The sequence below is a fragment of the Uloborus diversus genome, chromosome 5, assembly GCF_026930045.1.
Source record: "Uloborus diversus isolate 005 chromosome 5, Udiv.v.3.1, whole genome shotgun sequence".
Taxonomy (NCBI): domain Eukaryota; kingdom Metazoa; phylum Arthropoda; class Arachnida; order Araneae; family Uloboridae; genus Uloborus; species Uloborus diversus.
This window is the reverse complement of record NC_072735.1, coordinates 16757921-16783490: the sequence shown is the minus strand read 5'-3', so window position 1 is coordinate 16783490 and position 25570 is coordinate 16757921. Positions and strand designations below refer to the sequence as shown.

The window sequence follows — 25570 nt, the reverse complement described above, 5'->3', positions numbered from 1 at the left end:
GATTACAAGACTTTAATTACGATTTATTTTAGTTGGATTACGGTTACGACTTCACAAGAACAGTTTGATTAAAATTTCAATTACGATTACAAGAGTATCTCATTGACAAATTACGATTATGATTACACAAAAACGTAATCGATTACGCAGATTAGGTAATCGAGGATTACTCCAAGCCTGACTGGAAAATTACAAGAACGAAGGTATTGTTCATCATAGCGTGAAAATAATCATTGCTTTTCTATGATTCTTTCTCAAATTCCTGATTATTTTTTGAACAAATCAACAAAATCCCTGATAATTTCCCAGTCAGTGGTCATCCTGTAACCAGTTTTCAAATACGTTTTGAGAAATTTCTGATTTAGCACTGGCACTTAGAAAAATTTGATTGCTCAATAAGATTTTTTCTGAAGGATCAGCTTTTTAATGCATAGAATTTTGTGAAGGGTTTCTAAATGGACATAAATTATCTTTGGTCAGACACCTGATATTCCTTATACTTTCAGGAAGGGGGGGAGGGGGGACACCTAATAATAAGTTTAAAACTTCTCAAGAATTATTATCGAGTGAAAAAAAAATGTTTCAACCCTTTTGGGCAAAAATTACTTTTTAGTCTCAAGATACAACTTAGCATTATTTCATAAAGTATATTTTTGTTGGAAGAAAGGTTTCAATGAAGTTATAGACAGTTTAATATTGCAAATATATGATATATCTTTCAAAAATTTTAATAACTAAGAAAGAAAAATAAATTTCAAAAAATAAATAAATCACTTACCCAAGTATTTTTTTCTTTCTTTTAAATGATTTCTTTGAGAGTATGGATTACTAAAAGGAACAATCACGTTTAGTAAATAAATGACTAAAACCTTATTAAAATTAATTATTGATGATCTAAATGAAATATCAAACTTTCCTCCCGATATTTGTGCAAAGCCTTTGGACTTATTTATTGTTTTTCTTATTCCGATTGGCAACGAACTGTAAGAACTTTTTCAGCATTGTAAGCCATGTGTTTTGTCATTCAACCATTATGTTATGTGAAATGTAGCTTTGCCTTCTGATTTCATGTTAACAGTGCTAATAGTCTGCTGACTTAAAATAAAATAGTTACTTAAAATTATACAGTCCACACTTATTCCTTTGCAGGCAATCGAATTTACATTAGTCATTCAAGAACATAATTAGAAGGTTGTTAAGTCAATTAAGTCTCACATGCTCTTATACTAAATATTTTTTTACATTACGTTTACTATTTTTAACCATCCATAATTATGGGATTTTAGTGTTCATTTCTGTTAATTACATAAAGCTTGGCTATTGTAAACTAAAATATTTAATCTAATTAAGTGCAAATCTTATTGCAATATGATAATTATATCAAAAGGCCAAAAATTTTTAACACACATCACAGAGTTTCTTCTTGTTCACCACAATTTGAATTGTTCAAGATTTGAGTTTCAAATTTTTGATGTTCTTCTCGCTGAATTTCAAATAATAATTTTGAGAATCATAGGAAATATCTTTTTTTTTTTATATTTTGTGGAAATTTTTGAAAATTTTCTATTTGGTTCATTCTACGTCAAATCAACAAAACAAAAAACTATGCAGATTCATGTCAAGTAATTTTAATAAAATTTATGGTTTGAGTCCACCCATGTATTGAAAGAAAATTTTTTTTGTGTGTGTGTGAGTGTGTGTGTGTGTGACCCTTCATTTTTTGTGTAAAGCTGCCTAAACAACTCAAAAAATGGCAAACATTTGAGTTTTAGCACTTACAAAAATTTATTTTTTTCAGCTCCTTTTAGGGCTAAAGTGTTTTACTACATGTCATGTTAAAGGTTTTTGTACAGGCTTTCATACAATATATCACTTCACAAGGTTTTGTGACAATCATATTTCAAGTTAATGAAATGAATTCATTGACCTTGAATATTTTCAAAAAAAAATTTTTTCTTACGTTGTATGTGTGGTAAAAATTTCAGAATGGGACTACAATAGAATCATACTGAAAAGTAATTAATTATGAAACATTTAGGTACCACATAATTTTGCAATTTCTCCCAAGATTCATCCTTCCTCCGTTCCTTTTCTAAGTTTTATAGAATATGAAAAATACAATATAGGGTGAGATGAAAAAATGGGTAGTAAAAATGTATACAATCCTTCATAATCCACATATTTGATAAAATCATTAAGTGGTGTAAATTTTGTCAGAATTAGAGCCTTGCTGATTTGACGAGAAACGACTAGTTTAAAATGTTACTTTCTCAAATCAGTTTCTTTTGCCAAATTTACTGTTTGTAATTCATTATTACCTGAAAATTTTTGCTTGATTTTTTGTAATTTTTACGAAAATTCGTCAGTTTTTATGGTTAAAGGATTTTTACGATTTTATCAATCTTTGTTAAGTTTTTATAGACTTTTATAAAATTTCAGTAAATTTTTCCAAAACTTTTTATGACTCAATTATTTAGATTTCAATAATGACGAGGACTGACTCACTTAGACTTAGATGATTATGACTTACTTTACTTTTTAAACAGTATTTATAAAGTAAGTAAAATTGTACTCTCCCTATAAATAAAAAGATTCATTTAATCAGAACACTCAGATGACTGAAATTTATTCAGTGTGCGGTAGCATTTATTTTTTCTCTCTCTCTCTTTAACCATTTAACCGCCGAACTATTGACGGATGATCAAATTTGAGCAATTTTTTGAAATTATGTCTATTTATGTCTAGTAAATACAGAAATAAAATAAAATTTCCAGAAAAAAAATTTTTACTATGATTTTCAGTGTGTTCCATTTTTGGAACATTGGCGTTTTGCATGAAGTTTTTTTTTTTTTCAGAGAATTTTTTTAAACTAAGAGGTTTTGAATGCGGTTTTTATCTTAGCATACTTTATTGCGGAAAAAATAATATTTTAAATTGCATTTGTGTACATATCAGAATTCAGAAAATCCAATACTGAATTATCTAATGCCCATCATATGAAAGGAAGCGTTGCTGGTGAAGTCGTTTGTCGCAATGGAAACATTTCTTAGTCGTATTTTTTTGCACACCGCGCAACGTCCTTGGGATGCAGATACAATATAATGTCCGTCAGACATTCTTGACCGTTTATGTAAATGACAACGAGGCCCTGGAGGACTTTCCACTCGTACTTTTCTTCTTAGGAGGTGAGTTGTTATTTCTCTTCGGAGCTCTAAATGCTTCATCTTGACTTCGTGTAAATCACAATGAAGTAACCAACTAGCTACAACTGAAATATTCAGCGCATTACTAAAAAGATTCCACCACCATTTTTTACGCCTCAAATGAGGTCTGTAGCTCCCTAAAAGTTTATCCAAGACGTCCACACACCCCATTCCTTCATTGTATCTCTTGATAAGATGAGGTTGCGGCACATTTATCTTGCATTTCGGCGCATTTGAGTAACATTTTACAGATGCAAGTGGCTCATGTGTATAACAATTAGATGCTACTGTAACCACTGCATTATCTTTCTAGCTGCACATGTACACTGATCCATCAGATCGATAGTCAAAATTTCCGCGATCTTCTTTAGAAAGGGCTTTTTTGGATTTCCGTGGACAATGGCCAGTTCGGTTTTCACGAATTGTTCCTGTTGCTCGTACGCTTTTTTTTTGATAGATGAGAAATTAAGTCATATGATGTAAAAAAGTTATCAAAGTATACTTCATGCTTAGACGTGTCAGTCAAAACTGATAATAGATCATTTACAACTCTGGATCCTAATTGCACATCAGGGGATCCTTCTTTTTTGCCTGAATAAATCTCCATGGAATATGGGTATCCACTTGAAGAGCACAGCATCCAAATTTTGAAGCCGAATCTTATTGGTTTTCATCTAATAAACATTTTACATGAAGGCCGACCGTAGTAGGGAACCATAGATTCATCTATGCTTAATTTTTCATGAAATACACCAAATTGTTGAGGGTTTTTACACAATTCTTCGTAAATAAGGAAAACTTTTCTTAGTTTGTCATTTTGTTTTAATTCATGGTTGTCCATCAAATGAAAGTTGTTTTTTATTTTTCGAAAACGATTTTGAGGCATAACTGTTAGTTCAATTGGCACAGATGTATCTTCTGCACTGCTCCAATACATATCTTCAGAAGGAACAGAATGGTACCCACTCAATAGCAACAAACCAAAAAATTGTAGGTTTTTATCTCTGTCAACATCTATTCTTCCTCAGTGATATTGCCTAGTTCATCAGGGGGTAATTAGCATATATCTACATCTGACAAATCCGAATCTGACAATGTCTCTAAATAAGCCAGAGCTTGTTCTACAGTAAGAAATCTTGTAGACATTTTTTAACATTTATGAACAGTTGGTATACGTCAAACAGAATTTCGTTTCGCCCGAAAACAAAGCTAGCGAATTATTGAACTGCATTTAAAATATGAAGAATAAAACTCTCACTAATATTATTTTTTATTATTACGTGACAATGCAGCTGTCCAAGCAGGTGTGGATTCGGAGCCATATAGTCCGTCAAACAGAAGACTGTTATTATTTTCTTTGCTAAAGAAACGTCATATCCTTTCAAAATATAAACTTACTTGGTTTTGCCAACATCTACATCAGAGTACATTCAAAATGAGAAAAAAAAAAGAAACATATATTACGAAAAATGAAATTTCCCCTTGGAAGTCGAACGATTTACTTCTTGGAAATTTGACTCCCTAAAAGCGCCAATGTTCCAAAATTGGAACATGCTATTTTGAAGGGGTACACCTTTCAGAAATATCATTGTACATTTCTACAAGCATTTTAAAATCATACATTGAAGTATTTTTCACAACTATAATAAATATCATCACATTTTCTGAAAAAACCAATTTTTGGTAAATTTTATAAGAAAAAGTTGCAAAAAGCTAAAAAAACACTCATCTTTGAAAAATCGCAATAAATAATGGCAAACATATAAACAATCAAGCAGGAAATCAAAAAATACTTTGAAATAAGACTAAACTGTGTTAAAAAAAACTTGTTTATTTTAACGTTATTTCTTGGGAAAATTTTCACTTAAATATGATGTTCCATTTTTGGAACATTGGCGGGTAAACGGTTTTAAAAGAGAGAGAGGGATAAATGTTTTGTAGAATTTCTCAAAAGGCCAATTAATCTACTAAGAACTACTAAGAATATTATGCAGAAATAGTACTTGAAATGCGGACACAAATCATAATGAGTAGATCGTTCTGTTAGCGCAAATGGGGGGGGGGGAGTTTTTCCCCCCTTTGCTTTAGGTTCTAATTTGTTAAAACAATCGTCAATTAGTATAAGTGCTGCAGCTTAATGTATAGCTCGTTTAGCCTATATTTCATTCATATACTTGCCCAATGGTTTTCAATCCAAAATAGTGAACTTAGACACATTTTCAGCACCTCAGTGACAGCTGTACTATTTGTATTTAATGTTCATCCCCCCCCCCCCGCACCTCTTTTCTTTTCTCCCATCAGAGAAAAGGACACTCGCTTTTCTCTTCATTTTCATTGAACTATTCAAAAAAGAAAAGTCTTAATTTTTTGTTTTAAGATTTTGGAAAGTGTGTTGTTACTATATAAAGTCCTTCCAAAACTGGGGGGCATTGCCCCCTATAAATCCACTCATGCCCTTCTGAACTATTCAAAAAAGAAAATTTTTTTTTTAATTTTTAGAAGATGTATTGTTACTATATAAAGTTCTCCCGAAACTGGGAGGGGGCATTGCCCCCTCTGCCCCCCCATAAATCCGCCTATGATAGAGCAAGGTTTAAAATGAACAACATTGCTATACAAGAAAGTTTTTCATTCACAGTAGCAAAAACATTTCAAATATAAGACATGTATACTAATTTTAAAAACGTACTATCTATGATGAGGTCCAAATGTATAAGATCTATTTATATCAACATCTCCATCAATAATATCAATCCTTGTTTTACCATAGCCACCTATGAAGTATAAAATAAGAATGAGAAAAACAAACAAACTTCCATTAAAACATAATCTAACAAACACATGCTTAAATTTTAAAAAAATGCTTTGAATGAATTAGAATTTTATTTCTGTATTTTTTTTTCCAACTGAAAGGTCTAAAAAGTTGTTTGGATTGAAAACTTAAGAAGTGTAAAGGATTTCAAGAAGATTATCAACTTCACCAAACAACTAGACTTTTCCTCCGACTTCATGGTACAACTGTCGACCCCTTCTACAGGACAAATTTTTAAACACATCAATTTATTTCTTAGCAAGTCAAATAATGATGCGTTTTATGTAGAAAAAAAACTCTCAAAAAATATCTTTTTATTTTATGAGCATTTATTTTAGCCAAACATACTTAACTCTATTTAAATGAGCTCAAAATAGTCTTATAGAAAAGAGGTTTACAGATTTAAAAAAAAATATATTTGAAATCTGACATCTTGAATTCAAATTACGTTTTTCGCAATCACGTGTGTGTGTGTATGTAGGCATGTGTGTTTGTGTCCAGGCATGAGTGTATGGGTAGTTGTATGTATGTGTGTTTGTGTGTGGGGAGTATCTGTGGATGTGTGTTTGTATGCATGTGTGTATATGTGATTGTGTGTGTGTATGCGTGCATGTATGTGTAGGTGTAAGATGTATATATATATGTGTGTGTGTGTGTGTGTAGGATATGGACGCAACCTCAAGACGGCTTTCGCTATCGGAACAGCATCGTGAGGAGCCGGTCGACGGTGATGCTGCAGAGGTTGCTGGCGGGAAAATAAAATCATAGGAACACCAAACGCAGTCAAATGAAAGCAATACGCAATCGTGATTGATCAAAAAATCTTTCAATAAAAAGAAAAAAAAATGTACACTCACAACTTTCAGATTTAGTTTCTGACTGACTAGAGATGACTGCCTGGCACATTTAAATCGCATTTCAGTATTTATGAGCTCTGGTTGCAGGATTCAATAAAAAGAGCTCCCTCTGTCAATGCAAATCATCTTACCAACTCTACAATAGTACAGGGGTGCAGAAAATGTTTTTAACACCAACATTTCCCCCAAACTGTATGAAAATTTCCCCAAAATTTTACAATACGCTATATGTGTTTCAGATAAAAATTCATTCCTATTACTATAGGTAGAGATAGTTTTTGGGGGAAAAAAAGCAATTGCATCTTTAAAACTAATAGAATGAACTAGTAGCCTTAGAACTCGGTATCTAAAAAGCAAATTAAGCAAATGCATGTAAGTTTTAATTAAAATATCATATCTACATTTATTTTAAATGTAAATTATTATCCAACAAACAGTTGATGAAAATATAAAGAGTGGTGATGCAAAAGGAAATGCATTCAAAATACACTTGCAGAAAAAAAAAATTGAATTTTTCTTTTTTTTTTTAAATCGAATCTGCAAAATTTTCCCCAGATGGTTCAAATTTCCCCCGATCCTAGATCGCAGGATCGGACATATTCTGCACCCGTGCAATAGTATTTAACTACATTACTGTACTTGATTCAGAGAAAAGATAGACTGAAAGCAAACCAACAGGTTGTCGGAAGGTTTCCCAGTAAAGCCACTTTAGGGAATTTTTTCTGGAATTAAAATAAAAAATGGGAATCAAATATTATTCCCACATGAGAATTGCTTGGCATCAATTCATTCTTATCCAAGCCAAAGCAGATCTAGGGGGAGCAAACCGGGGAGCTTATCCCAAATGGCAAATTTTACCCTATTTCAGTGTTTTTTTCATTGAAACTCTTTATAAAAATTTGAAAGAAGATGGGCAAGGACAGCAAATTTAAGTTTATGCCCAAGCTTGGAAAAATTAATTACACTTGCCCATGCCAAACACGAGAGATGTATGTGGACATTCCTTTGTTTACATCTAGTCTATATGTCCTGTCAAGTCTAATTATAATTTTTGAGGTTTAGAGACGTACAGAGTAGCACTTTGGCCAAGTAGCCGAGTACTCGGCCTTTCATTATTCGGCCGAGTTACCAAGTACCAATTATGTTTTAAGAAGAACCAACAACACACATGTGATGAATTTTGAACTTGTTGGAATAGTAGTATAGACCTCTTTGTCCATATAATAGTTTTTAAAACTAAATTCCTGCTGAAATTTAATTATGCATTATATAAACAATTTTGTTTGTGTCAAAAATTTTACAAAAAAAAAAAATAAAATAAATAAATAAATAAACAAATAAATATTTTTAAAATTAAAAATAATTAAATAAAAGGCATGATTAATCAAGTTGGAATTAAAACAAATTACAGTAAAATCCCTCTAATGCGGACACTAATAAGACAAATTTTTTTGTCCGCAATAGAGAGGTGTCTGCAGGACAGGGGTTTAATAATGTAATTTGCATTGGAAACTGGGGAATTAAAAATTGTCCGCATAAGAGGGGTGTCCATTAGGAGGGGTTTCACTGTATACCAATCAATTATAGTTCTAGTCCGCCAAACGTAAATAATTTTAAAAGCAGATAAAATGAATGAGCAGGAACACTGCAGGCACATTTTTCTGCTCCCCCCCCCCCTCCCTGTTACAAATAACGTCTTTTTCAGTGTATAACATGTGAGCTAAAGAATGTAAAGACATTCGACAAAACAATCCGACTTTTGTCGGATGCTTTTAAATCCACGAGCTCCCATTTTGTGCATTGAAAAAGGAATTCCTTGTTAATGCCAAAACACGTGTCTGCAGTGTTCCTGCACTGTGCTTTTAACATTGTTTTATTTCCTTTTGTTTTTTAAGCAAAGGTATTTTTATATTTTTTATAACTAATTTTTGTTTGTAGCAAAAATCCATTTTTAATGTAAAAATTCCATACTTTCTATACTTAACTTTTTTGCATAATTTTTAATAAATAAGCTTTATTAACTTTGGGGATATAAAAATAAAGATTTATTCCATTAAAGCATTACAAACTTCATTATTCTCAAAATTTAAATATGACTTATAAATTTTAATTGTAAATGATTGCAGAATGTAATGCTTGTTCTTTTTTTAAAAATAAATTTTCGTATCTGTCTTGGACAACATTCAATTTTTTGCAACTACTCGGTATTGGGCGAGTATCTGATCAGAATTTGGCTGAGTACCGAGTACTCGGCGAGTAGGCCGAGTACCAAGTAGTTACCGAGTACTCGGTACATCTCTAGAGGTAATTACATAGGTCACTCTGCTTTTCTTAATTTTTGTTGTTTGTTAATATTTTGTACTTTCCATGCCATTGACAATTTTTATACATGTATAAAGTTTCAGAATTTAAAAGCCTTTCAAAGAAAACAAAATTGCTTTGTACAAAAATTTGAACTTTACAATTTTTACTGATTCTCTTCCAAAAACAATCTGACATGACAAATCAGAAGCAAGCAGTTACTTGTTTGCAATACACACACAGTGGCATACAGGATTGCCAGACGTCCCGTATTTCAAGGGACAGTTCTGTATTTCGAAAAATTGTCCCGCATCCCAAGGAACTTCCGTATGGGACGGCTAAAGTCCCGTATTCTAGCAGATAACAATATTTTACAGAACGAGACTTTAAGGGAAAGAATAAAGTAAAACAAAAAATTTGAAATAATGAGCAATAAGAAAATCATGTGACAGCAAATGCAAAAATTGTTTTCGTTTTGATTTGATTTGTATGATTTTGTTTTTGCAGCAGACCATTAGGAACCGCGTGCCCACCTAAGGGGGGGGGGGGGGACGGCGCACACTGCGGCACTGAAATTTTTAGGGGTGTTGTTTTGAGGGGTATTTTTTCATTTGGGGGGGAGGCCGTCATGATATTGAGAGGGGTGAGCCCTTGCCCTTAGTGGGGGGCACCCCTGAGGAGCCGAACGGTTGTATCCTCTTTGTTATGACTAATATTGGAAATATGTATATCTCTATGCATGCGTTGTCATTCACAATGAAAACTATTTTTTACACTTTGATAGGCAACATTTTGTGAAGTTTAATGCTTTGTTGAGATTGAATTTATAGCAACGTCTTAAAAATGTCCCACCCCCCTCCCCTTTTCACACCTAGAAGCCTGTCCCATATTTACTGTTCTTAAATCTGTCAACCCTGGTGACATGACTGGTGGGAGGGAACCGAGAAACCATTAGAAATACATAAGAAGCTGTCCAGTGATATCCCTACCCCTCCCCTTCTACATCTCACATGTCTTTTTTTTGTCATCTAATTGTTATTAAAAAAAGTAATGGCATACTTTTGGTTACCTCTGCTACCCCATCACTAACCAATGCCTTCTAAATACTAAATGCCTAACACATTTGCTTCTAAAGTTCTTCTTCTCTGCCGGTACTCTAACAACGCTACCTGGCAGCAATATATGGACGGCGTTGCTATGACGATGGATCCAAACAGTTCAAATCAAATGTTAGTTGGTTAATCTCAAATTTTAAATTTAGAAGTCAACCAATTGTGTTCTACGCTATTAATTTCTAATACTTTCGACCTTCGATAGATGACATTGCGAGAGTACCGAAATAGGATAATTTTACGAGAAAGCGACAGACATTTAGTATTTAGGGTGCGTTGCACTAACTCACTCAACTTCATGGAGCCCCTTCTTCCTCAAAATGTGACCCCATCTATGGACGAACTCTGACTTTAATAGAAATGCCAAAATAACTAAAATCGCCATTGAACTTTAGAGGCTAGAACAAACAATACTTTCAAAATTGAGGCAATTATCACAGTTGCAGTGATGGGGTGGGGAGGGGGAGGATCCCACTACCAAAATTAAGGTTTCAATTTTTGTTTTTCTTACTTAATTTGAAATGAACTTCTATTGTTTTGCAATAAACTGATATATTTACTTGGGTGATTGCTATTCATTTTACAGAACTTTTAATTTGTTTAGTGTCTTGGTTTGTTTAAAAATAAAACATTTAATTTTAATTCTACAACATTGCTTTTAAAATAAAAAGATTTCATAAAGGAAATATACGCTGTGTTAGTTTGGCGAAACACTAAAAATGAGCTAAGCTATCCAATTTCTGATAATTCTTTTAAAAATTACCTCGTTGGTCCCTACATTTTTTTTGACGCACCATTGCATCGAGATTTATATTCAATGTTTTCTTGATTAATGATGCGCTTCTTGTGTCATTCGCTCACTTGCCCAAACATGCGCTCTCCGAAACCAAGGTAAACAAAATTCTCACGCATGCGCATTCTTCTGTAAAAGGGTAACGAAACAGTTAAACGTTTTACTTATTTTTTTGATAATGCTAAAACTTTTGTTTTCAATGCTGTTTTGATGTAAAACTTAATTTTTCTCAAAATTTTATAAATAATCTCATTTTTTTCCTCTTTAGCTCAAATAAAACGCACAACTCACATTCTTTTGACAAACAGTAACTTGGTGTAATCCGTAACTGTACCTATATTTTCGACTAACTAAAGAAATAAACATTACTGTTTTGCTTGTAGGGATACGAGACTGAGAAATCTTGTTCCATTCTTTTTTCATACCTCCGTTAGTTATTTAACGTAAAAATGGCTGATTAAAGGGATAAAAAAAGTATTTCAATCATTCGGGAGGTGCTGGGTCACCTGGAAGGTTGAAGAGTCGTGTTATGGGCGCTCAACAAGGGAAGGAGACCCGTTGCGGTAGTGGCTCTTCTGTCAGTAGCAATCGTGGGAAACCGGCGAAGCATTATCAAAGAAGTAAAGCCTCTTCAAAAGAATCAAGATCTTCTTTAGCAGCTAATAATGTATTTTCCGAGCATAATGGTTTGTGTGTTTCTTATTTTTTCTTTTATTGTTCTCATTCAGCTATGACTCATCCAGCTTTTTCTTTTAGTAGTTGTGAAATTGATGAAAAAAATGTTTTAAGTACACCATTTTTTATTATTACATCAATGTTAAGGCTCATATTTGTTGCTTTAATGTTTTTCTTTAAGAATTTTGAATATAAATGTGTTGCTATGCGAAAGTAATCATTTCACCATGATCTAAATTGTATGTTGAAAATTTAATATCCTTACTTTTGTTGTACTGCTGCATTGAATATTGAATGTTTAAAAGTATATTTTTGAAAAAAAAAGAAGGAAAATAAACCCAATTATAGTAGAAATCTGTAACTTTAATTCTGAAACATTCTGTCGTATATTTTTATTTATCTTTGCATGGAAACCTCAAACATCACCTCTGAGCTGATCATCAGAAGTTTACTTTCCTTTCCTTCTTTTTTTTTAAATGAATCTATAATACTTAAGGAAAGTATGATTGTTTCATCACTAAGCTTGCATAACCATGATTTTTTTTTTAAATATACAGTAAAATCCCTCTAATGCGGACACTAACGGGACAATTTTTTTTTTGTCTACAATCGAGGGCTGTCCGCAGAAGAGGGGTTTAATAATGTTTCTTGCCTTGAAATCGGGGGAATTAAGAATCGTCCGTACTTGAGGGGTTTTACTTTATGGGGCATTCCACGGTATTTTTGACATCATGTAGAGTCCGTAACGTGACCGTTTTTGGCCATAACTTTTTAATTTGCCGTTTGATTTGCAAATTATTTTATTTTGAGCTGGTGTGTTAGTAGGAAAAGATCAAAATAAAATAATATGCTAATAAAACAGTAAATTAAAAAGTTATGGCAAAAAAGGTCACGTTACGGACTCTACATAAATGTCAAAAATACCGTGGAATGTCCCATATATATGAGAAGAAAAATCTGATTCTCCTGATAAAAATCCTTTTTAGCTCAAATCTTTTATAAAAAGTATTTCATTTTACATTTGGGCAGTTCTCAAAAGGTAGGAGCAGACACAGACCTCAACTTTGAAGCTTTAACACCAAATAACTTTCATTTTAATTAGCTCAAAAATTTTTGAGTTAAGTTATAATACTGTATAGAGACAAAAATTGACATAAATTATGGAAAAAATGCTCTTCAAATGCCCTTAAAAAATATTTTCTTTGCTAAAAGGCTCATTTTTGGACCTTAAAAACATTAACTGAGCAAATGAACCATCAATAAAAAAAATTTTTAAATTATTTCTATATGTTTAAAAAAAAAATTAAATGAATCTCAAATAGAATAATTTTTTGATAATATTTTCCTCAAATTACAGAAGTTAGGACATATTATTTATTTTGCAAACAATTTTAGAAAAAAAGGAAGTTGGAAGTTTGATGAATGTCCAAAAGTTACAATCTGGACAATGTTATTATTTGGGAACTAAATATATGATTTATATGTTTTAATGGTATTTTTCGATCCTCAAAATCAATTTTTAATTATTTTAAAGTATTTTCATATGTTTTTATGCAGTATCTTTGAAGCAAAATCATTTTTCTTAAACATATATGTGAGATGTCCAAATTGCATTACGATCTAAACGCCGATAATTCTGTCCATTTATTCAATATTATAAATGATCTTCTGTCTTGTAACCTTAATAAAAAAGGCTGGTATAATGTTAGTTTCTTTGATCCATCGGTATTACAACGTTATAAAACGCAATTAATACGTTATATGCATTGAACATTACATAAGTAACAGTAGAAACACAAGTTTCGATCGTAACGAACGCATTTAAGCAAACAAGTAGGCGGCAAAAATTGCCAAGCAAACCCCAATTGGCGACAACTCACAGCATACGATAAGCAAAGGGTTACCAGCGAGGAATTCCGGTTTTTGCCAACAGCATTGGTTTTGGGAATCTTTTCGACATTTTTGTCCTTTTTCTAGCTTGTTTCTTTCATTATTTTAATGAGTATTTATCTTTTCAGCTTTTCCTTTGTTTTTAATTTTTAGCTGTCTCCGTCTTTTTTCTGAATGTTCTTTTTTTTTTTCTAATGGAAAAAACATTTTATGCAAAACTATGCTTCTGAATGAAACCAATTTTTTTTTTTCTTTTCCAGAATGGCGAGTTATCTTTTCATGCAAAGTAGAAAACATTTAAATAACTTAAGTTAATATTCCTACCTCTTAAATTAATTTAAGATCTTTTCAAAATAAAACACCATTGGATTGGCACACTTGTTTATTTCAAAAGCCAGTCAAATGACAAAATTGCTAATTTTTTTTAAACAACTGTATCAAATTATTCACTCATGATTACAACACTGTTTATTGAAAGTAATATACCTAAATATTTATCCATTTTAGTTTAAAACATTGTAAATCTTATAGAAAAATTTTAATACAAAGACAAAAATGCTTTTTTTTATTTTAAGAGTTTATTGTTTGACTAGCTTTTGAAATAAACAGTTCAATTATTTTGTCACTGAATAAATATACAGAAAGTTTTTGTCCTTATATCTGAAGCCACTTTCACCACTTTTAGAAGCTTTACTGCAGAGTCGACCTCTACCACAGATTCCTGATATGTCTGATGATATTCGCAACCTTCCACCTCCAATGAGTAGTGCATCGAGATGGATGTCAAAAGATAATCTTCTCTCCCAGGATGATGATTCTCAGCTTTTTGTTGCCTTGTATGATTTTCATTCAGGTGGAGAAAATCAACTTTCTCTTAGAAAAGGTAATTTTTTTAAACCCAAGTCTTCATTATGACCTCAACGATTTACTTTTCTCCAGCTTTTCAATAATAAGCTTTACAATTAGGATTAGCATTACCACACAGCACAGGAGAAGTGGTAGGTTCTTCTCATGCCAAGTCGTCTGGATCTAAAGCTAGTGGGACTTACTCTGCTACTTATCTTTTCTCTATCAATTCATGTCTTTTATCAAGATATTTTAGGATTGTCATATAGTGTACAGGGTTCGCGTTTACGCGCTATAGTGGGTTTTTTACGCAAATTCGCGGGAAAGGGACGCAACTTCCGCGAAAATTCAGGTCCTAGGGACCCAGAACACCCAAAAGATAAAAACCAGAAAAAAAATTGCGGAAAATGCTGAAGATCTATCTAGTGAATGCTTTTAAGTTTCAATGACCAGGAGACTCAACAGAAAAGGATTAAAATGACCCTATCTCTTTATCAGCTATTCAAACACACCCCTACTGTTGACCAGTCAATGGAATTTTAGTGATAAGACTGGAGCTTACAGTGACCTCCTGGGCAGAGCTCAAGGAGCAAAATATTGCAAGTTCATAAATAGCCCATTGTACTGTATTCTAAGAATAAGTTCTCCCTCAACTTTTATCTTGGAGAAATTCCTGAAAACAACAATAAAGATCAAAAGTAAGAGTGGTTTCAATGCAATCTTCAGGATTGATACAGGACAACTGAGTAGTAAAAGCTTATCTATTTTGCATTCACCTAACCAGAATTACTTTTGAAAATTATTACACCCTCAATAAAAGGATGGGTGCAAAAAACATGGCGAACATTTTCCCGATCGCGCAAAACACAAAGTTCTGAACCTAACATTTTTCTTGTTAAATTACTTATGAATATGAATTTTATACAAAAGCACTTTAACCTTGTTCATTTTCTAGCAATTCACCTATTTCTGAGGGGCTATTTTTATTTGGATTTGCAAAAGTCACATATTAATCGATTGCGCCATTTTGAAAATGGCGAAATTTTTAAAGTAGCACCAAAGCCAACACAGATATTTTAAAAGAGTCAAAATGAAGTCAAATTTTCTAATTTAAGATTGCAAATGAGCAATTTTCATACTCGTGTGAGAAAATGTTTCGTTTTTGCGATCGCGATTTTTGCGTTGGGTTAATTCGCTTGCGATTTTTTTCTATTTCTATGAAATAGCCATTGATAATTGATGGAGGGGGGGGGGGGGGGCTGTTTGCTTTTTTTCACCTAGAAAAATGTTCATGAAAGCAAAGGTTAAGGGAGTGCTTTCTGCTTGATCAATCAAAGGCATTTATTTTTTATTTCATGGTAAAATCCAACTTTAAAGTAAATTTTGAGTTTACCTCATTGTAACTGACTAAATAGTTTCTCAAATAACTAAATCTTGCAAGTGTATTATTTGAACGTATGATAATCACAGAAAAAAAGGGCAAAATTAACCAATTTAGTCTATTTCATACCTTTTTCAAATAACTATGTGGATAGTTTCTTTTCCCTAAGTATAAATAGTTGTATATTATTCAATTATGTGCTAAGATTTTCTGTTTAAAATTTAAGGGACTCATTTTTTCCGCCAAAGGACCCAAATCTATTTCATTAATGGGTCCTTGGGACCCAAGTTACGGATAGTTGAGCGCGAACACTGATGTAGGAGAAGTACCTAGTAGATTTTTCCCTAGCTGGATTTTATCTAGGAGCATCTGAATTATAGTCTTGTTGGTCCCTTGGAGAAAAAACGATTTTACGAATCTGGTTTCAATTTGATGTTAATAAAGATAAATATTTGTTTGACAGTCAAAATTCAACCTTAATTGTAACTGAAAATTTAAGGAAAACCAATATGAATTTTCATGTTTCTAACATTTTTATTCCTGCTTTCATACATTCGTTCATTGCACTGAACATACTGTTTCAATAATACTTATTAACAGTTATTTGTTCCAATTTTCGCATTTTATACGTTACTCTCAAAATAACTGAAATCTCAGAAGTATATCTATCAATGATATGGTAAAAATCAATTTGTACAGAAAACTTCTGGGTGATTCCATGGTATTTAGGACATAAGTGTCCCAAATATAAAGTGTCAAATACAGAGAAAATCTATGATTTTTTCTATTTAATATAAATTATATTTTTATAATCTATATAGTTTTTTTCTTTAAAAAATATATATGAGGCTTTTTTTCCACTTTGAATACAAAATTTCACAAATTTATTGTTGCGGAGGGGACACTGTATCAAATATGTTTTTCTGTTATAAAAAATATATATTTTGTTATTGAACATTGAATGTTATCCTAATTTTTTTATCTTACTGTTATTCATTCCCATACAATGGAAAATTTTGATTGGGAAATTTATAAGGGAAGAAAAGAACTAGTAAATATTAAGGTGTCCCCTCCACAACAATTTTTAATATAATTTTTAAGTTTTTGGTATGATAAAATTGAAATTTTACCAAAACATTTTAAATTCAATTTTAAAAGACTTACTAAATTCAAACCCTACCAGTAGTTTTGAGAAAAAAATTACATTAATTTAGTTATTAAGTTTCAAAAATTGTTGCGGAGGGGACACTTTTGCTGCGGAGGGGACAAATAATTTCCTACTTCTTCATAATTTCTTAAAATATATTATTTGTCCAGTATATTTTAGTTTCAAATGTGTTGGACAGATGTCAGCACTAGTAAATTCAAACTTCATTATACTAATACTCTGTTGTTACATTTGTGAGCCCCACTTTTGCTGTCTGTTTATAGCTGTATAAGGTTTCAAACTTTATGAAAGCATATCTTCTTAAGCTTTCTTTTTTTCTTTAAATCTTGCCCATGTAATTTTTAAGAGTTTTTAAGGTAGTCAAGCACAAGATAGTTGTAAAATAATGGGTAAAACATCCACAGAAAGGTCAAGGGAGTTTAGAAAAAAGGTTAAGTTGGACCCAATACTGTTATCTCAACAAAGAGCCAAGGAGAGATCAGCAGCTGCAAAAAACAAACCCAAAGGAATGGAAGAATTAACAGCTCAGAGAGAAAAAGAGAGATTGCGAAAAGCTAAATGGAGGAAGAAAAATTTAGACCAAACAAGGGAAACTTTAGTTTCATATTCCTCTCCTGCTTCGCTTGGAAGAGCAACTGCTAGAGTGAAGCGAAAATTGCCAAAAGACTCCGAAAAGAAAGTGGAAGTAATTGCAAAAGTGATAGCTGATCTTTCACCAACAAAAAAAGCTAAGTTGTATTCCTCACCAATATTAAATTCTCGTGTCACTCGGAAAAAACGATGTAATGCTATCTCAGATGCAACTGTTAAAAGAGTACAATCATTTTTTGAAAGTGATGATATCAGTAGACTGTGTCCAGGACAAAAAGACTATGTTATTATTAAAAAGGGTAGCACCAAAACAAAAATACAAAAACGAATTTTACAAATGACAATAAGAGACGCATATTTTCTTTTCTGTGAAGGTTCTGATATAAAAATTGGAATAAGTAGTTTTCATAACTTGCGACCAAAACATGTTGTGCCTGTTACAGAGAAAGACAGAGAAGTTTGCTATTGTATCTACCATGAAAATTTAGATTTGTTATTCACTGGATTTAAAAAAACATTTCCCTATTTGAATGTTTCTGACATCAAGGAGTTACTCAAATTGACTGTATGTGACTATGATATCCAAATGAAACCTGAATGTGCTGACCGCAAATGCCAAAACTGCTCAGTTGATTCAATCGATGATATATTTCAAGGAGTAGATCCTGATCAGCTTGTCACTTACTATCAGTGGGTTTCTGAAAATGGAAAATCTGAAAAATCTGTTGTTACTTATTCTGCTGCAGAAACAATAGAAAATTTGAAGCTTTTATTGACACCCTTTTCTAGACATGTTTATAATATAAAACGGCAATTCCATGAATTATCTTTTCTCAAAGACAACTTAAAAAATAAGGAAATAATTATAATTGAAGATTTTGCGGAGAATTTTTCAGTTCGACAACAGAAGGAAATTATGAATGCTCATTGGCATTCAGTGCAAGTAACAATATTTACTGCAATTGCCTACTATAGAGAAGATGATGAATTGAAGCATTTATGCTATGGTATTGTATCAGATGATAAGCAGCATGACAAAGGTGCAATTGTATCTTATAACAGTTTGATACTTAAAGATATAGAAGAAAAATTGTCGATTCAGATTGAAAAGGTTCATTATTGGAGTGATGGACCTTCTAGTCAGTTCAAGAATCGTTTTGTATTGGGCAATCTTGTATACCACAAGTCCGATTATGGATGCTATGCTAACTGGTCCTTTTTTGAGACATCTCATGGAAAAGGACCTGCTGATGGTGTTGGTGCAGACTTAAAACGGACCGTTAGTACAAAAATCCTTCAAGGGCAAGTAGTGATTAATAATGCCATTGAATTTTATGAAGTGATTAAAAATCACAGTAAAAAGATTTGTGTGCTCTTTTCCTCTGAAGCGGAAAACAATAATCGACGTCAAGATCTTGAACATCGATGGAAAAGAATTTTAAAACCAATTCCAAGAACATTACATTACGTTGAGGTTTTAAACAAGAAACAATTAAAAGTTTTTACTAATTCACCCTTTAGTCTGGATGAAGAAGAAAAAGAAGGGGAATATACAATTCACACTGTGATTACAACATTAGACTTAGATTCTGACAGAGGTTCGACCCCAGATTTACCATCACAAAAGTCCTTGTTGAAATCATCATTTGTTGTCGGAAATTTTGTCGTAACAAAACTGAAAAGTATAAAAAATAAAGATCGACTCTTTGTGGCTCAAATATGTGCTGTTGATGGCGACAACGTAGAAGTACTTTTCCTAAAAAAGTCAAATGAAACAGGCATTTCATTTATATTTCCAGAAAAGGAAGACAGAAGCTGGGTTAGCAATTCCCAGATAATTCAATTGTTACCTGAACCAAAATTTGATGTCAGAAAGTTTACTTATGCCTTTCCAAACCAAATTTCTGATATTTATGAGTGAGATTTTGAATAAAAAATGATTTCTAAGATTTTATTTACATTATTTTGACTAAAAATCAATTTGTTTCACAAAAGGACATAAAGTCCCCTCCGCAACAGGTTAAGATTTTTAAAAAAAATTCTTGTGAGTTTATAACAAAAGTTAAAGTTTTTTGTAAACAGTTTTTGAATAGTTAGATGATGTTTCTTTACCATAAAAAATATAGAAATAGTCTTAAATTAAAAACAGAGCAGAGATTCGTGTTGAAAAATGAACTTTCAAAAATCTGATATTTTGCTGTCCCCTCCGCAACATTACTTTAATATTTTTTTTAAAAATTCAAATTGATAGAGAATTTCAATTTGAGTGCTCTTACATGTTAATATCATTGAATATATGCAAGGAAAAAATTTGAAGGCATTAAATAATTTAAATTTTTTTTTTAATAAGGGAAAAAAGGATGAAATGTCCCCTCCGCAACATTGCACTTACCGTGGAATTGCCCTTCTCTATAAACAATATTCTTTTTAAAAAGGCTTACTAATATTGAGAAGTTGCCTTGACCATTGCAATTAGGAATAATATAAATTTTAAACTACCAAATGAAAATACTCTACTTGAATATGTATAATTTTCCATGCAAAATCACTGGATGTAGCAAAAGTACATTAATTTTATCAAACATTTAATCCTTGTGATTTATTTATAGCAAATGCAGGTATTATTAGAAATTGTGTTCTTTGAAATAAGATGCCTGTAATCTAAACAGAACTGTAACTTCTCACCTCCCCCCCCCCCCCCCCCCCTCCAAAAAAAAAGTCATTATACGTATGAAAACATAACCAAAAGGGAAATATTTAAATGTCTGTAGTTATACACAGCCTCAATAATTAAAACAAATGCAAGAATTCTCTTAACACTCAAGTGAGAAATGGCAACTCAATATAATATTCCAGCAATTGCTTCACTCTATCTTATGCAAAATCTATACATATAATAAAATAAGCTGTTTGTGTGTGTGTGTGTGTTTGTGGCGCGCATTCCGGGAAAACGGTAAGGCCTAGAAAGATGAAATTTGGTATACTGGTGCAGTTTTTGCTGAAAAAGTGCACCTCGGGCTTCGATTTTTGATATTTTTATTAGAAAAAAAGTTATTTAATGTTTTATGCGTTTTTTTTCACTTTTTAGTACTTTTTACTTCACAGACCCTGAACCAATCGCACCACACAAATATTTTTTGTACTATAGTGTAGAAAATTTAGTTTTAAGTATGATGAAGAAAAAAATTTTGAAGATAGAGCAATTTTTGTATTTTTTATGAATTTTTAAAAAAACCTTTAATTTGCATGTTTTTCTGGGTTTTATTTTTTTCTAATATCATCCTGCGAGAAGTATCAAAGCCTCATTTCTGAAATTGAAGTTGGTAATAGTAAAAACATTTCGCCCTCTTCAGAAGAAAACTTTCTTAAAAATACGCAATAGTTCTTAAAAATACGCAATAGTTTTTTTTTTACAATTTTTTTAGTGCTGAACACATCATGTCCTTTCATGCATCAGTCGAAAAAAGCGTTCTTCAATCTTTTATGCCTGTGACGTCACTGTTTGGGTTTCGATTCGATATTTACGATGGAATCTAATCGCAAGCAATGTTAATTTTTTTTTATTATGTAGCTTACTTCTACATTTTCTGACGTGTTGACCACGTGTTTTTTCGGCAGCGCTTGCTTTTTTTTCTTTCCTATTTTTTGTTTTATTTAGGGATTGCATTTATTTCTTTTTCCATCCCCCCCCCCCCAAAGCTGGACCTTTCGCTGTATCTATATTACGTTACATTTCATAGTTGTGCACATTAATTCAATAAAAAACAGCAAGATTTTTTTTTTTTATCTTTGTCAAACGCTACTTTTTGCACACTACGGGGAATTTGAGCTTTTTTTTTTTGCTCTACTTAAATAAAAAAGCGGTTTTTTGAGTGTTCTTTGTTTTTATTAGGAAATGGGTGAGGAGGTCAAAATAAATAGAGATGGATAAGAAAATGTAGAGATAGATTGTAAAGGTAGATAGCCGTCGAAGGCGGCAATCTTGGTGTAAAAATGTGAATGGCACAAAAAAAAGATAGAGATGCATTGATTAATACTGCTGCCAAATTTATTTAAACAACCGCCGAAGGCGGCAAACTTGAAGTAAAAAGGTAAATGACAAGTTAGCCAAACAGCCGCCGTAGGTGACTGCTTGCACATTGGATGTCAATGCCCCCCTCTCTCCCCCACATACACCATGACTTTGAAAAAACAATGCTTTCACATAAAAGTGGAAGTGCTTTTTGTTATTTTTCGACAAAATTTGCATGAAGAGTACGTCGTTTGTGTCTCCCCTCCCCCTCCTTTAAAAATATTCCAAACGACGAAACTGGAGACAGATCTAGAAAATATTTTATTCAAACTATTAATGATGTCGATAGATATAGATTGATTGACACCGCCACGAAATTTATTTAAGCAGCCGCCGAAGGCGGCAACATTGGCCTAAAAAAAACGAATGATAATACTGATTTATAGAGAAAAACATTGATTAATGTCGTCGCTAAATTGTTTAAGCAGCCGCCAAAGGCGGCACCCCTGGCGTAAAAAGGCGAATGGCGTAAAAAGGCGGACCAGCTGGTCGCCGCAGGCGGCTAGTATAAAATAGAATTGAATTTTCACTTAATTGCTTCTAGCTCTTTTTCTTGTTAATTTAATCTTGTCTGAAAACAAATGTTTCCTGTAGAAAAGCAACTTCAAAAATCAATAAAAACTTCATGCCACTTATAACCTAGTCAAAATAGACATTCGAGTTCGGTAAAAACTTCATAGAGCTGAAAATTCGTACAGATCTTAGTACATTGTTATAACTGAACTCAAAAGTCCCCGTTGATCCCGGTGGAGATAAAAAAAATTTATGCAAGAATGAAAGTCAAAAAAACCTAACTAAAAGTTAGAAACATTTGCATAGAGCTCAAAATTTAACACAAATTAGCATTCTTTTTTTTTTTCTGGCTAATTTTATGTATATGTTGTAATATACCTTTTTCACTTGACAGCTGTGCATCAAGCTGCTATTAATTAAAATAGAACTGGTGAAAGCAAAACAAAATGTCAAAGAATTTTTCACAACATTGCAAAAAGCTTTGCAATTGGTTCCAAGAATTATTCTTTGTTTTAGTTTCCCAACTATCTTGTTAAAAAAATAATGGTGAAATCCATATAAAATTTTACTTTTTAATGTTTATAAAAATAATAAAATATGTACATTAAATGGAATAAAGCAAATATATCATTCAAAGTTTTTTACACAAACTGCTTTAAGCACACAAAAAAGCTAAATTGACTATAAGTTTAAGATGTCAATTTCTGGTTTTGGTAATAACAATTATTATTTGTAAAACATTAATTTTGTTTCTGAAATAAATGTTTTCAATCTTCAGTAAATCTTGCGAAACTCACTGTATGCAGATAAAACTCCGAAAACACTTAGGTGGCTCGTTCCTGAACCCAGATTCCAGTCTTGGCCCAAACTCTGTTATCAAATATTGATCTTCCATATTTTTAAATCTTTCCAAACCTGGTAAATGTTCTGTATAAAGGCTGGATTACAGATTACTTAACAGGCTTCAAAATCATTAGTGGTCCATTGGCCCAAGACCAATGTGTGAGACCAGTGGTCAGTCACCATCAATAAAAAAATTTGTGTTATTTAAATTTTAAAACTGTTGTTTTAAAATTCAGTTATTTTGTTTGATTAAATTTAGGTAAATTATTTTCCCTCTGAGTTTTTGTTTAAAGCCAATTAAAAGCATCATGCATATTTTGGGAAATATAAATAAAATTTTTTATCCTATTTGTGTTAAAACGTATGTCATGTTGAACAACATTGAGCAACATTTTAAGTTAATTGGACTAGTCATTCGGTTTGCGAAGCAGCTGTTGCTTACACAGGACCAGTCATTTTTTCTAATGACTTCTGATACTGCTTAGTGATGTGGCTATTTATAGTACAGTCGAACCTGTTTATCTCGAACCTGCCTATCTCGAAAACCTCTCTATGTCAAAGTTTTTCATTTTCTCTGCACATAAAGTATTAATTCAATGTTTTTCCCCATATTTGTCTTGAATAAAATTTTCTGAAAACCTGTATATCTCGAATTTCGACTAAAGTGTCCTTCTTGAATTTGATCCCCAATGATCTTTATTAACTGGAATTTGGAGACAAAAAGCATTTTTCTTAATATTAGCAGCCACATAATCCTCCAGAATTAAAACTTTATGTAAAAGAAGCACGTTTTCCAGCAATTATATCCATTGGGGAAACTGAGAGGAAGGGGACATTGTTGATTAGTAAAATTGCTTCCAAAGTTTTACTTTCAAGTCATTGCTCCAATTACTTATTTTTAGAACTTTTTTCAAAACCTCTGTATCTTGAAACCTCCATATCTTGAATTTTTCTTCTCTCCCGTAAAATTCGAGATAGACAGGTTCGACTGTATTCAATGAACAGAATATATGTCATGTAACTATATGATTAGATCTGTGCAATTAAACTCAGGTTTATTTCCTTCTTCTTTCAGGGCAACAAGTACGTGTTTTATCATACAACAAAACTGGCGAGTGGTGTGAGGCACAGTCATGGAATGGCTTGGTTGGATGGGTACCCAGCAATTACATAACTCCTGTAAATAGCCTAGAAAAGCATTCCTGGTACCATGGCCCAATATCTAGAAATGCTGCTGAATACCTTCTTAGTAGTGGCATTAATGGAAGCTTTCTAGTCCGAGAGAGTGAGAGTAGTCCTGGGCAAAGGTCTATATCCGTACGCTATGAAGGCAGAGTTTACCACTATCGTATAAATGAAGATTCTGATGGAAAGGTAAATTTTGCATTTATATATAATTTTTTTTTTAAATTTGGATTAGAAAATTTTTAATTCGGTTTTATTATTATTTATAGAGTGCATTTTAGAAGTTTCTATAAGTTACCTCAATCATATCATTTCAAAATCAGATCAGATTGTTGTCCTTTAATTTCTTGCTCATGCCTATTACATTTTGTTCTTAATGTGAATTATGTGGAATGTAAATATGTCAGTAAAAGATTTTACCCTACCCATTGAAGATAAATTACTTCTATTAAAAGCTGTTCAATTTTAGAAAACATTCTGAAATTTGTTTCAATTTTTAATCTACTGTAGATTTCAGTGGTTTTTCTAGTACATCTTAGCATATTGAATAAGACTGTTCCTGAAATTATGACTGATATGTTAGCTGAATTAATTTTAGTCTGGCCCAGCTTCATTTATAATCAAAGACCATGAAAAAAAAATTTAGTCGAGCTCTTGCTGTTCCTAAAGAAGTAGCTTTCAAATAAAAGAAGAATCTTTTATTAGCTGTTTATACAAGAAATGTTACTTTTTTCATTATCCATAGACTCAAGGAATATTGATGTTGTCCATTTCAAATTTCCTGCTAGGTTTTAATTTCATTTTGGGAAAATTAATATATGCTAATTTTTTTTGGGACTATCTTCATTTGCCATTTAGTTAGACTTGCCAGATTTCTGAAATGTTAAACCGGGACACCAGAATGCCCCCTGTCACAATATCATGAGTATTCAAAGGTACACATCTTTGGTTGGATTTTAGAGTGTAGTTTTTTCTCAATACTATTAAAAAATGGTCGTAATTATGAACTTAAATAAATTTAAACATTATTTTTTTTAACAAGGCAATATTTACAAATTACTTAAATAAGAAGAAGCAATTAAAATGAGAGGAAAAAAATTACAATATTTACAAGTTTTTTTCATTGGATGGGACTTTTTTCAGAAAGTCTTTTTTTTTTATTTAATCTTATTGTAAAAATCAGTACAATTCAATCCAATACATTTACATGTCATTAAGGCTTTAACCGTAGATTCCTTCATTGGACCATGTGTTGTCCATCCAAGAAAATATGGAGACTTTTTTTATCTCTATCACAAACGCGGCATCTTGACTTCAATATAATTTTA

At 32.0% G+C, this 25570-nt stretch overlaps 1 protein-coding gene and 1 long non-coding RNA gene across 2 annotated transcripts in view; one reads left to right on the top strand and one right to left on the bottom strand.

Annotated features, from left to right (window-relative positions):
* Window positions 1–778: 778 nt before the first annotated feature.
* Window positions 779–11185, bottom strand: LOC129222162 (uncharacterized). Its single transcript, XR_008580570.1, has 3 exons — window positions 11049–11185; window positions 5893–5977; window positions 779–828 (listed from the first exon to the last, which is right to left on the bottom strand). It is a non-coding gene; the product is annotated as an uncharacterized LOC129222162 (long non-coding RNA).
* A 422-nt stretch (window positions 11186–11607) lies between these two features.
* LOC129222372 (tyrosine-protein kinase Abl-like) overlaps window positions 11608–25570 on the top strand; it is a 40043-nt gene continuing 26080 nt past the window's right edge. The window contains exons 1-3 of the mRNA XM_054856868.1: window positions 11608–11764; window positions 14329–14526; window positions 24133–24431. Coding sequence (XP_054712843.1) covers window positions 11608–11764; window positions 14329–14526; window positions 24133–24431 — 654 coding nt within the window. The remainder of the gene's footprint in view (window positions 11765–14328; window positions 14527–24132; window positions 24432–25570) is intronic.